General features: G+C 41.0%; 1 protein-coding gene across 1 annotated transcript; it reads left to right on the top strand.

Moving 5' to 3' along the window:
- The first annotated feature begins 6888 nt into the window (after window positions 1-6888).
- LOC118636063 (germ cell-less protein-like 1) lies at window positions 6889-8547 on the top strand. Its single transcript, XM_036271124.1, has one exon. It carries the CDS (start codon window positions 6889-6891, stop codon window positions 8545-8547), a length of 1659 nt encoding a protein of 552 aa, XP_036127017.1.
- Window positions 8548-13605: the final 5058 nt, after the last annotated feature.

Below are 13605 nucleotides of genomic sequence, written 5' to 3'. Positions count from 1 at the left end.
TTAATTTTATGTGTCAATGTGGCGGGGCCGTGGTGCCCAGGTATGTGGCCAGACATTATGCATGATTCTGTGTGGGTGCTTTTGAAGGAGAATAACTTTGAAATCCATGGACTTTAAGGCAATCGCCATATATAATGAGGGAGGGTCTTAACCAACCAAGGGAAGGCCAAAACAGAAGGAAAAGTTGACCTCCCTTGAGCAAGAAGGAACTCTGGTACAGATGGTCCTTGCACCTGATCTGCAACACTGTTTCTTCTCTGTGTCTCCAGCCTGACCACTTCCACTGCAGCCTTGGCTCTCTCTTTTGTATCTAGTCTGTGAGCACATCCTGTACATTTTGGACAGGCCAGTCTCTATAATCATATGAACCAATTCCTTGGAATAAATCTCCCTCTGTCTCTCTTCCTACACACACACACACACACACACACACACACATACACACATACACACACTCGTGTATCTTATTGGTTCTGTTCCTCTGAGAACCCCGATTCATGCAAACTTTGGTAGCAGGGCTGTTCCCAAAGAACAGATTCTTAAGAATGAGTTTTCTGATTTGGTTGTACGGTTCTACATGCCCTGATAGATGCCCTTGAATGGGAATCGAACCCATGACCCTTTAGTCCTCGGGTCGACGCTCTAACTGCTGGGGCAAACCGGCCAGGGCAAGGGTTCGATTTTCTACACATCCTCTCCAGCAGTTATTGTTTATTGATTTATTGAGAGTTTCCATTCTGACAAGTGTGAGGTGATATCTCACTGTGCTTGTAATTTGCATTTCTCTGATGATTAGTGACATTGAGCAGCTTTTCATATGTCTGTTGGCCATAAGTATGTCTTCTTTGGAGAAGTGTCTATTCAGGTCCTCTGCCCAATTTTTAAGTGGATGGCTGGCTGGCTTACTTGGTGTTAATAGTAGGAGTCCTTCACTGGAAAACATGTTCATCCATTAAATAGGTTGTCTTTTTGTTTTGTTAACTTTTTCCTGGGCTGTGCAAACATGTTTTAGTTTGAAGTAGTCCCATTTGTTTAGTTTTTTTCTATGCCTTTCCTTACCCGATAATTTATATCTGAAAAAAATATTGCTCAGGAAACTCTATGAGATAATACTCTCTTTGTTGGCTTCGAAGGGATTTATGGTTTCAAGCTTTACATTGAATTCTTTAATCCATTTTGAGTTCATTCTTCTTTTATTCTTACATTTGATTGTAGAACGTGATCTAGTTTCATTTTTATGCAGATAGCTGTGCAGTTTTCCCCACACCATATATCGAATAAACTGTCTGTACCCCATTGTATGTTCTTGCCAACTTTGTCATACATTTTTTACATTGTTATTATTTTAGATTTATGTAAACGGCTGAATTTTTAACATTTTGATTAATTTTTTTTAAATGACGGATGTCCCTCCTTTTCCCCCCATTGACACCTTCCTCTCCCCTTCCCCCTCCACCGCACCTTCACCACACTGTTGCGTGTGTACATTGTGTGTGCATATATGCATGTAAGTTCTTTGGTTTATCTCTCCCCCCACAATCCCCTTTCTCTCTAAGGTTTGTCAGTCTGTTCTCTACTTCCATGTCTCTGAATCTATTTTGAAGTTCATTATATTCCACGAATAAGTGATATCATGTGAAATTTGTCTTTCTCTGACTGGCTTATTTTGCTTAGCATAATACTCTCTGGGTCTGTCCAGGTCGTCTCAAAGGGTAGGTGATCTTTTTTTCTCTTACAGCTGCACAGTATTCCATTGTGTAAATGTACCATGGCTTTCTTGTCCACTCATCTACTGATGGACACTTGGGCTGTTTCCAGATTTATCTACTTTGTTAAAAATTAATTGATCATATAGGCATGGATTTATTTCTGGGCACTCTCTACTGTTCAATTGATCTAGATAGCTGTTCTTATGTCAGTACCTTCCTGATTTGTTTACTATATAGCCTTGAAGTATAGTTTGATATCAGGTAGCATGATACCTTGAACTTTGTTTTTATTTCTCAAGATTGCTGGGGCTATTCAGGGAGTTTTGTGGTTCCATATACATCTTTTGATTATTTGATCTAGTTCTCTGAAAAAGGCCATTTGTATTTTGACAGCTTTCGGTTGAATCTACAGATTGCTTTGGGTACTATTGGTTTTTTAAGGCTGTTAATTCTTCCTCTCCATAAGCATGGTATATGCTTCCATTTTTTGGTATCTTCTTCGGTTTCTTATAATTTTTCAACTCCAAGTGTCTTACCTCCTCGGTGATGTTTATTCCTAGGTATTTTATTTCTTCATTCTGATGCAGTTGTAAATGGGGTTGTGCTCTCAGTTTCTCCTTGTGGTAGTTCATAATTGGTGTAAGAAAATAGAACTGATTTATGGCACGGGACTGGAAACTTCTACCCCATCCTGCTTGGTTTGGCGGTATGGAGTGACCGTGGAGGCACAGAAAGCTGGGATTTTTCACAGGCTCTCCCTGGGAGGCTCAAGTCTGGGATCTGATGGGTGCATGCTGATGTGTGTGGCTGTATTGTGGGGAAGTAAATCCAATCACCCCTGTGCATTCAGCTGTGCTACTCCAGGATGGGGAAGAAGAGCCTGCACCCCCCCCCAAAGGCTTGTGGGCAGCACCCCGCATGGGTGACTGTTTGGATGGTCCTTGCCAAGTACTAGATATCCCCACTGGATGCAGGTCCATGAAGAAAAAGGAGAGCGGCTTAGCAGAGACATTCAAAGTAGGAGATGCTCAGAAACTATTGTGTAGGGCTGGGACAAAGTGCTTAGTCCTCTCTTGAGGGCTGGGCCAGCATCATCCCTGGTGACAGACTCTTTGGATCTATATTCCTGAGCCTGGGGTGGCTGAGCTTTCTCCTCAAGAGGGGACTGGCTGGCTGCTCTCAAACTGAACCTGCAGTGAGCCACTCCAGGTGGAGCCACTGGAGTTGGTTACTCTGACTTTGACCGGGGACCACTTTCCCCTCATTGAGTGCCTGACTGGGTGATCCCTAGGTAGGGGACCCCAGTTGCCCTAACCTCATGACCCCAGTTGACTTATCATGCAGAGCTGAAAACCTATGGAAGGGGCTGTGTACCTTGGCTAGGCTGGGCTCATTCTACAGTTTCTCTTCCGAAGGCTATGGGAAGACCAGGCAAATTGAGCAGGAGGCAGAGTAGCTGACAAGTGGACGCTGACCTCAGGGAGCCTCCTGGGTCCTTTCACAGATCCTCCCCCAGCTCTAACCTGGAAAGGCCAACATTTCATACAAATTGGCCCTTCCCAACTCTATGCCAATAAATTAGACAATCTGGGTGAAATAGGTAAATTCCTAGAAACATACAATCTTGCAGTACTAAATCAGAAAGAATAATAATTAAAAAAAAAAACCTGAATAGACTGATTACAACTAATGAAAAAAAAAAAAAACTCCCAGAAAACAAAAGTCCTGGATTGGATGGCTTCACAGGTGAATTTAACCTAAATTCAAGGAAGATGTAACACCTATCCTCCTCAAGCTATTCAAAAATATTCAATTAGAGGGAAGACTTCCAAATGCCTAATATGAGGCCAGCAGTATCCTAATTCCAAAAGCAGATAAGGAAAGAAAATTATAATCCAGTGTCTCTGATGAACAAAGATGCCAAGATCTTTAACAAGACAGTAGCAAACCGGATCCGGCAATACGTTAAATTGGTCGTGCACCAAGATCAAGCAGATTTACCCAGGGAATGTAAGGTTGGTATGAAATTCATAAATCAAAAAATCTGAAACATCACATAAACAAAACGAATGATAAAAATCACATGATCAGATCAATAGATGCAGAACATTCTTTGTTAAAATCCCAAACCCGTTTAGGATAATAACCCTCAACAAGATGGTAATAGAGGGCCCACACCTCAACATAATAAGGCCATGTATGAAAGACCTACAGCCAGCACCATCCTAAATGGGCAAAAGCAAATACTGTATCCCTTTAGAACAGGTACAAGACAGGGATGTCCACCTTCACCATTCTTATTCACCAGAGTGATCAGACAAAAAGAAGAAATAAAAATCATCCACATTGGAAAGGAGGGAGGAAAACTGTCATTATTCACAGGTGACATTATATTGTACGTAGAAAACTCTAACTACTCCACCAAAAAACTACTAAATCAAAGATATGAATTTGGCAAATTAACACGATACAAAATTAATATTCAGAAATTGACATTTTATGTACCATCAGTAATAAACTATCAGTAAGAAAAACTAGGAAAACAATCCCATTTACTTTTGTAACATATAAGGTACCTAGAAATATACTTAACGAAGGAGGTAAAAGACCTCTACAAAGGAAAGTATAGAACAGTAAATAAAGAAATGGAGGAAGATACAAACAAGTGGAAGCATACACTGTGTTCGTGGATTGGACGAATAACATCATTAAACTGTCCATACTACACAAAGTAATCTATAGATTCAATGCCATGGTTATTAAGATAACAATGACATATTTCACAGATCCAGAAAGATATTCCAAAAATTTAAATATATGGAGCCAAAAAAAACTGCTAATAGCTTCACCACTATTGGGTAAGCAGAACATAGTTGGAGGTATCAGAACACTTGATATCAAATCATACTTCAAGACCTGGGTAATCAAAACAGCCTGGTCCTGACATAAAACCAGTTGTGTAGATCAGTGGGACAGAATAGAGAGCCCGGAAATGAACCCATGCCTTTATTGTCATTTAACATTTGACAAAGAAGGCCAGAGCATAGAATATATTAAATACAGTCTCTTAAATAAATGATGTAGGTACAACTTTACAGGTACATACAAAAAGAAACTAGACCACCAACTCATACCACACACAGGAAAAAGAGGTCAAAATGGATAACAAAAAAACAACAACTTCAATATAGGTCGTGAAACAATAAAATTCCTAGAAGAAACTGTAGGCCGTATAGTCTCAGATATCTCTCATAGCAATATTTTTGCCAATATATCTAGGGCAAAAGAAACAATATACCTAGGGCAATTAAATAAATGGGACTATATCATACAGTTGGAAAGCTTTTGCAAAGCAAAGGAAACCATCGAGAAAGTGAAGAGGAAACTCACTGTGTAGGAGAACATATTTGCCAAAGATGCATCTGATAAGGGGTAAATTTCCAAAATATATAAAGTACTTGCACAACTCAACACCAGGGAGACAAACAACCCAATTAACCAATGGGTAAAGGACCTGAATAGACACTTCTCCAAAGAGGACATACAGGTGGCCAATAGACATATGAAAAAATCCTCAACGTCACTAAATATCAAAGAGAGGCAAGTTAAAATCACAATGAGATGTCACCTCACACCTGTTAGAATGGCTATCATCAATAAATCGACAAACCACCAGTGCTGGTGAGGATATGGAGAAAACAGAATCCCAGTGAACTGTTAGTGGGAATATAGACCGCTGCAGCCACTGTAGAAAACAGTATTGAGTTTCCTCAAAAAAAAGTAAAAATGGAACTGCCTTTTGACCCAGTGATCCAAGTTCTGGGAATATATCCTAGGAATCTGGAAACACCAATTCTAAGGAACATATGCAACCCTGTGTTCATAGCAGCTTTATTTACAATTTCCAGGATCTGGATACAGCCCAAGTGCCCACCGGTAGATATGTGGAGAAAGAAGCTGTGGTATTTTCCACAATGGAATACGACAAGGCTGTAAAATCAAGGAATTCTTACCTTTTGGGACACCATGGATGGACATGGAGATTATTTTTACTATGTTAAAGAAAACGGTTAGAGGAAGAGAAATACCACATGATCTCACTTGTATGTGGAATGTAATGAACAAAATGAACTGACAAACAAAATAGAAACGGAGGCATGGATACATGGAACAGACTGCCAGCTATCACAGGGGAGAGCAGAGGGGGAACTGGGTGAAAGAAGTTGAGGGGATTAGCCAAAGAACATATATGCATAACCCATAGACACAGACGGGGGGAAGGGAGGGTGAGGGCTGGGTGGAGGTGGGCTAAGTGGGGAGGCTGGGGAATTGGGGACAGCTGTAATGGCGTAAACAATAGAAAAAGTGTGTCCTATTGTGAGTGACAGAAATTCAACTCAAATGAACCTAAGCAGTCCACCTTCATTGGGTGTCACTGGAAAATCTGATTCTGGGCCTTACATATCCTTAACCCCATGGGATGTCTGCATCTGTGCTGTGCTAGCTCACGCTTGGTTTTTCATTATGTATAGGCCCTCTCCTCCAGGTGAAAAGATTGCCCCGGCAGTGCTGGACTCAAACCTTCTCACGGTGTCAACCCCGCTGCAGAGAAATATTTTTTCTCCTACTAATGGCTTGCTTGTTTCCTATTTCCATGGTGAATCCAGCAAACTGTCCATGAGCAGAGGGCTTGATGGGATCAGCCTAAACTATGCTCCTATTCTGAGACAGGACTTGTGATTGTTCCACAAGGATGACCTATGTGGGAGAGTAAGTATGCCCTGATGACCATTCAAGTTTCAAAGAAAAATAGCAAAGATAAAATTTTAGCCCCAAACTTATATAGTATATATCAGAATCATATAACAATGATAACAGTCGATCAACTGTTTCATGCAATTTTTAAATACTGCGCATTTATTTTTCCATTAATATAAAGAAATATATTGTGTTTCCTGCTTTTTGTATACATTACCCCTACTCTCCACAGCAAAACTGAGCGATTCTGTGTTTATTCCTACTTTAAGAGAGAGAAAAGCGTCATCAAGGCAAAATTGTGATTAAAACCCAGATTTAGCTTAAGAAAGAAAGATAAGTTGACGTGCCTTGAGCACAAAGATGGCCGCAAGATGTAATCGCCCCACCCCCAAAACGATCACTGAACATTTCAGGTCGGAAAATGCAAACTGTGTTCTCGAAAGCACAAGGAAAATTCACGCCAGCAGGCCTCTATCAATCGTCAGTCTGTGAAGGGAGCCCCGGAGCAATCACTCCTGTGGGCAAAGGTGCCCAGAGTGGTCTTCCTGGAGTGCCTTGCCCTTTTCTCGCGTTGTTTCCTGGTGTCGCGAGATCAGACATCAACTGTACCCAGAAGCACTCTGGGCTGAGATCGTGCCCCTGGAAGCCTCACGTTGAGAGGGGTGCGTCCTCCGCGCTTCTGAGGTACACACGGGCCATGGGAGCACTAAGCAGTCGGATGTGGTGGCGCAGGGGGGCACGTGCCCCAGAGCAGCCAGGTGCGGGTGGGGAGCAGTTGGAGGCGGCGGAGGCGGCCATGGCTGTGGCGGATGACGTGGAGGAGGAGAGAGAAGATGGCGGCCCAGCCCCCCGTCCGGGCCCTGTCAAGCGGAAGACAGACTCGGGGGGGTCTCCTGAAAAACAGCCCCACCAGAAACGCAGCAAAGCCTGTTCAGATTCCGTTTACGAGGCCCTCTTCCTCCGGGGGGAAGGCAGCGACGTGCAGATCTGCGCACTAGGGGAGGTGTGGAACCTGCACAGGGTCTACTTGCGCCGGTCAGGTTACTTTGCTAGCATGTTCAGTGGTGCTTGGAGGGAGGCAACCATGAATACTATCGAGTTGCACATGCCTGACGAGAACATTGACCTTGAGGCACTGCACGAAGCTTTTGGCTCCCTGTACGAATACTCCGTGTTCATTCCACCCAGTCGAGTCATCCCTGTCCTGGCCACGGCCAGCATGCTGCAGCTGGACGCGCTGATTCAGCAGTGTGGGGAGATCATGAAGGAGACTCTCAGTGTCGACACCGCATGCAGCTACTACTACTCTGCTGAGAGCTACGGCCTCCCAAACATCAGGGCCATGTGCTTCCAGTGGCTGCTGGACAACCTGATGACTCACCATAGCGAGGAACTAGTGCGAGAAGTCAGCCTGTATATCATGCAAGAGCTCATTGCCTCTTCAGAGCTCATCGTGATGGAAGTGGAGATGGATGTGTACACCATGCTGAAGAAGTGGATGTATTTGCAGCTGCAGCCGAAATGGAGGGGCCCCCGCAGAGCCTTATTGTCCGATGCCAACCTGTGGTTTGCTAGGGCCAAGATGGAGTCAGAAGGCACCCCTTTTCTGGAGACTGAGCAGGGCAGAGCCTTCGTGCCAGTGTTCCAGCATCTGCGGCTGGCCTACATAGTTTGTGACCTCCCATCAGCACGCATCCTTGACCAGGATGCGCTGATCCCTGCCACATGGCTGACTCCAGTGTACAAAGAGCAATGGCTTGCCCTTCTCCGGGCTGAGCAAACTAGGGAGCTCGGGCCCACTGATGCCCACGTGTCCAGCTTCCAGGGGAACAGCATGCGGTGCGGGCACCAGCTCCACAGGGAAGAGCCATACAACTGGCGGTGGGCAGGCTTCAACTTTGGCTGGGACCTGGTGGTGTGCTACGCCAATAGGCGCATCATCTTCAGGCGCAGTGCAATGAACAATTCCCAAGGCCTAGGGGTCAGCTTTCTCTGGCAGAGAAAGATTGCGTTCCGCATGTTCCTGGTTTCCTTGGATAGGACTGGAAGAGCCATTTTCAGAAAAGACACAGAATACTAGATGTTTTACCTGGAAAAAGATGAAGAGCTACAGGTAGTGAAACTGGAGAACCATAATGTGGTTTTCTCAATACATGTAGCCTGTAACTTCCTGCACCTCCCTGGAGAGGGGCGCTGACCAGAGTAAGGACTCATGAAAAGCTCAGAGAATTGTTCAGCTCTTCCCTGGGCACACGCTTAGCCAGCTTTCAGGAGATGCCAGATCCCCTTGTGGGATTAACTGACCTTGCCCATGTCTGGTGACCAACTGTCAGAGGCTTTGTTGAACTGTAGCTTGTGACACTGATACTGTTTCCCAGCACCTATGAAGAGGACACATTTTGAAACCCTCAATCAGCTCAAGAACATATTTGTGCTGTTCATGTGGCAATCAGTCTTCCTGGTTTAACATACATGCCCCCCCTCCCACCACCACACAAATGCATCCTTTCTGCAAAAGAAAGACCAATTGACTTTAGAGAGAAACTGTGAGCCCACCTACTCTACTACGTTTACTTTAGTTCTTTTTTTCTTTAGTTTGATTAAATTAATGTTAAAAGAATACTTGGACTTCTCTTTGACTTGGTGTGTTTGGAGCTGCTCTGCCCCACTCATTAGCATCACTGGCACTGATTCCCTTAGAATTTCTCCCCTTCCTCATTTACTGCCACTGAGTGTATTACTTGCTTTCCATGGTCTCTCAGTAAGTGAACACACCCAGACTATCCTGATGATCTTTTTGTTGGTTATTCTTCAACTAAGAGTGTGTTTTTAATTTTTTGAGGAAACTCCATACTGTTTACCATAATGACTGAGCCAGTTTACACTCCCTCCAACAGTGTACAAAGGTGTGCTTTCTTCCACACATCCTCACCAACTCTTGCTATCGCTTGTTTTGTTGATAATAGCCATTTTTACAAGTGTAAGGTGATAGCTCATTTTGAGTTGTGATTTGCATTTCCCTGATGGTTAGTAATGTTGAGCAACTTTTCATGTGCCTATTAAGCATTTGAATATTTTTTGAGAAACATGTCCATTTAGTTCCTCTGCCTATTTTTAAACCAGACCACTCTTGTTTTCATTGTTGTTGTTATTGGTTTGTATGAGTTCTTTATAAACTTTAGATACTTATATTTTTATACATGGTTTGCAAATATAGGTTAATTGTTTTATTTTCAGTGCAGCTTTCAAGTCTGATGTGGTTCCACTGTTTGTTTTTTTAATTAATTTTTTAGAGAGATGTAGAAACATCGATGTGAGAGAAATACATTGATTGGCTGCCTCCTGCACTCCACCCACTGGAGATCAAGCCCCAAACCTGGACATGTGCCCAGACCAGAAATTGAACCGGGTCCTCTCTGTTCATTGGATGAAGCTCAATCCACTGAGCCCCACAGGCTGGCCATCAATTTTTTTTTCTCTTCTTTTGTTGTTTATGCTTTTGTTCTCATATCCAAAAATAATTGGCAGAACCCACATTGAGTAGTCTCTTCCATATGTTTTCTTCTGGGAGTTTTACAGTATTAAGTCTTTGATCCATTTCAAGTTAATTTTTATACGTGGTGTAAGACTGGTGTCCAATTTCCTTTTCTGCATGTGGTAACGCAGCATTCCCAACACCATTTGTTGAGGAGACCATCCTTTCCCATTATGGTATCCTTGGCTGCCTTACCAAATATTAGTTGATTGCATATGTGAGGGTTTTGTTCTCGGCTCTCTATTCTGTTCTACTGGTCTCTGTGTCCACTTTTTATGCCAATATCATACTATTTTTAATACTATAGCCTTTGTAGTGTAGCTTGAAATCAGGCAGTATAAGTTCTCTGATTTTGTTTTTCTTTCTCACAATTACTTTGACTCTTTGAGGATTTTGTGGTTTTATACAAATTTTAGGGTTCTCTTTTTATTTTTCTGTGAAAAATTCCATTGGAATTTTGTTATTAACCAATAACACAATGGTTATTTAGATGTGTGTGGTTTCGTTTCCACATATTTGCACTCTTCTCAGCTTTTCTCACTTTGATACCTAGTTTCATATCACTGTGGTCGCAAAAGATACTTGGTATGATTTCGGGATCAAAATTCCAATGGAATTTTGTTAAATCCATGCATGGCTTTGGGTACCATGGACATTATAACAATATTATGTCTGTCAATGCATTAAAATAAAATGTCTTCTTATTTGTTGGTGATCTCTTACATTTCTTACATCAAAGAATTTTAAGTTTTGTTGTACAAATTATTTACTTGGTTAATTTATTCTTAGACAGCTTCTTGTTTTTGATGAATGGGTTTGTTTTTTATTTGCTTTTCAGCTGTTTCATATTTAATCGATAAGGAAGCAACTGCTTTCTGCATATTTATTTTACATAGTGAAAATTTACTGAATTCATTTATTAGATCCAACAGCTTTTAGTTGATTCTTTGGATCATTTCTTTATATAAGATCATATCATTTGACAATAATGACAATTTTACTTCTTTGTTTCTAATTTGGATGCCTTTATTTCTTTGTCTTGGCCTGATTGCTCTGACAGAACTTGAAGCACTATGTTGAATAAGAGTGATATGAGTGGGCACTCTAATCTTGTTCCTGATCTTAGAGAAAAAGCTTACTATTTTTTGCCATTGAGTAAAATATTATCTGTGGGTTTATGACATATGGCCTTTATCATACTGAGGTATGTTCCTTCTATACCCAACCAGTTGAGGGCTTTTTATTCATCAGTGTTGTTGTTTTTTCCTAAAGCTTTTCCTGCTTCTTTTGAGGTTATTACATGATTTTTGTCATTCATCATATTAATGTGGTGTATATTTATTGATAATGAGGTGTAAATTTATTGATATTTATGAGTTGAACCATTCTGACATGCCATGGAGAAATCCCACTTAACCATGATGTATAAATCTTTTAAAGAGTTTTTAAATTCGGTTTTGTAATATTTTCTTGAGAATCTTTGCATCTATGATGATCAGGGATATTGGTCTCTAGTTTTCTTTCCTTGTATTGTCCTTATCTGGTTTTGGTATCAGGATAATGCTCCCTTGTAAAGAGAGTTTCAAAGTGTTTCCTCCTATTCAACTTTTTGGAAGAGTTGAAAAAGATTGGCATTATTTTTTCTTTAAATATTTGGTAAAATTCACCAGTGAAACCATCTATTCTTGGAGTTTTCTCTTGTGGGTAGTTTTGATGAGTGATTCAAATCTCTGTATTCATTACTGGTCTGTTTAGACTTTCTGTTTCTTCCTGGATCAGTCTCAGTGATTTGAATGACTCTAGGAACTTATCTATTTCTTCCATGTTATTTATATTGTCGCTGTATAATTATTCATACTATGTATTTCTGTAGTGTCAGTAGTAATTTCTCCTCTTTCATTTCTGATTTTGTCTTTCTCTTTTTTCTTAGTTTGTCTTACTAAAAGTCTGTCACTTTTGTTTATCTTTTTGACAACCCAGCTCTTATTTTCATTGACACTTTCTGTTGTCTGTCTCGTCTCTATTTCATTGACATCCACTCTTATCTTTATTATTTGCTTTCTTCTACTAACTTTGGCTTTAATATGTTCTCGATTTTCTAGTTCCTTAAGGTATAAAGTTAGATTGATTGTGAGCTTTCTCATTTCCTAATATGTGTATTTTTTATTATGAAACTTCCTCTCAGGACTGCTTTCACAGCAACCTATTGGTTTTCTCATATTGTGTTTCTGTTACAGGATAGTGAGAAGCTAGAAAAACTCCAAGGCAGGAGGAATAGGGAAACTGAGACAAGAAAATTAAACAAGGCCAAACAGTTTGGCGGCGGCAGCAGCCAGCTTTTAAATAGCAAGCCCTTATCTTCCCCCAGCCAAGGACATTTGAGAGCAAATGGTTAATGTCTCTCCAGAGACAGCAGAGAGGAGGTGTAAAGGGGAAAGGAAACAAGTGCAGTCTTATCTCATCCCGCTCCCTAAACAGAAAAGCCAGCAGTCTCAGGGCTTGGTGAGATAAAATTGCCCAGTGCTTCTCACAAATTCTGGGAAATGCACAACAAAGTAAAATGGGGACCCTGAAAATTAATCTGAACCTAGATATTAACATCCAAATTTTAAATGCTATAGAGAGAAAGGGGTATGAAGCAGAAAACCCTACCTCACTCTCCAGATTAGCTGAGAGCCCATCTGCACACATTATGCCTAATGATATATTTGCTTGTCTTGCTCCTTTAATATATTTGTGTTTTACTTTCTTAGTAAATTACTTTGTTAATAAGTTGGCATTATCACGACACAATCATCTGGAGTCATACCTATGAATTCATTCATATGAGCATGACATGAATCGAGGTGGGGACAGCCCTCTGCCTCTGAGTCAGGGGGATGTCCGATAACACCTCTCTGGTGTCTGTGAGAGGTGCCTGTAACATTTCTATTTCAAGTTGTTTGAGATAATCTTTGATTTCCCTTTCTGTTTCTGCTCTGATCAACTGGTTATTTAGATGTGTGTGGTTTAGTTTCCACATATTTGCACTATTTTCAGCTTTCCTCACTTTGATACCTAGTTTCATATCACTGTGGTCGCAAAAGATACTTGGTATGATTTCAGTCTTTTAAAACAGCATAGTGATTACCAGAGGACCAGGGGGTGGGGGAGGTAGAAGAGGGTATGGGGGGATAAGTGGTGGTGGAAGAAGACCTGAGTTGGGGTGGTGAACACACAATACAATATATAGATGATGTATTATAGAATTGTACTCCTGCAACCTATATAATTTTATTAACCAATGTCACCCCAATAAATACAATTAAAAATCAAAATAAAATGTAATTAAATTTTCTAAGATCTGTTAATCTGTCTAAGATATGATCTATCCTGGAAAATGTTCGCTGTGCACTTGAGAACAATGTGTACTCTGCTGCTCTCAGATGGAATGCTCTATAGTCTATAGGTATCTGTTAGGTTGATTAGTTCTAATGTGTGGTTCAAGTCTATCATTTCTTTGTTGATTTTCGTTCTGGATGATTATTTCATGGTTTAAAGTCAGTTATTGAAGTACCCTACTACTGTTGTATTGTCTATTTCTCTCTTCATATCTGTTTTTAT

Source organism: Molossus molossus, unplaced genomic scaffold, assembly GCF_014108415.1.
Source record: "Molossus molossus isolate mMolMol1 unplaced genomic scaffold, mMolMol1.p scaffold_m16_p_2, whole genome shotgun sequence".
Taxonomy (NCBI): Eukaryota; Metazoa; Chordata; class Mammalia; order Chiroptera; family Molossidae; genus Molossus; species Molossus molossus.
Note: the sequence above shows the minus strand (reverse complement) of the source record. Positions and strands in the feature narration are given on the sequence as shown.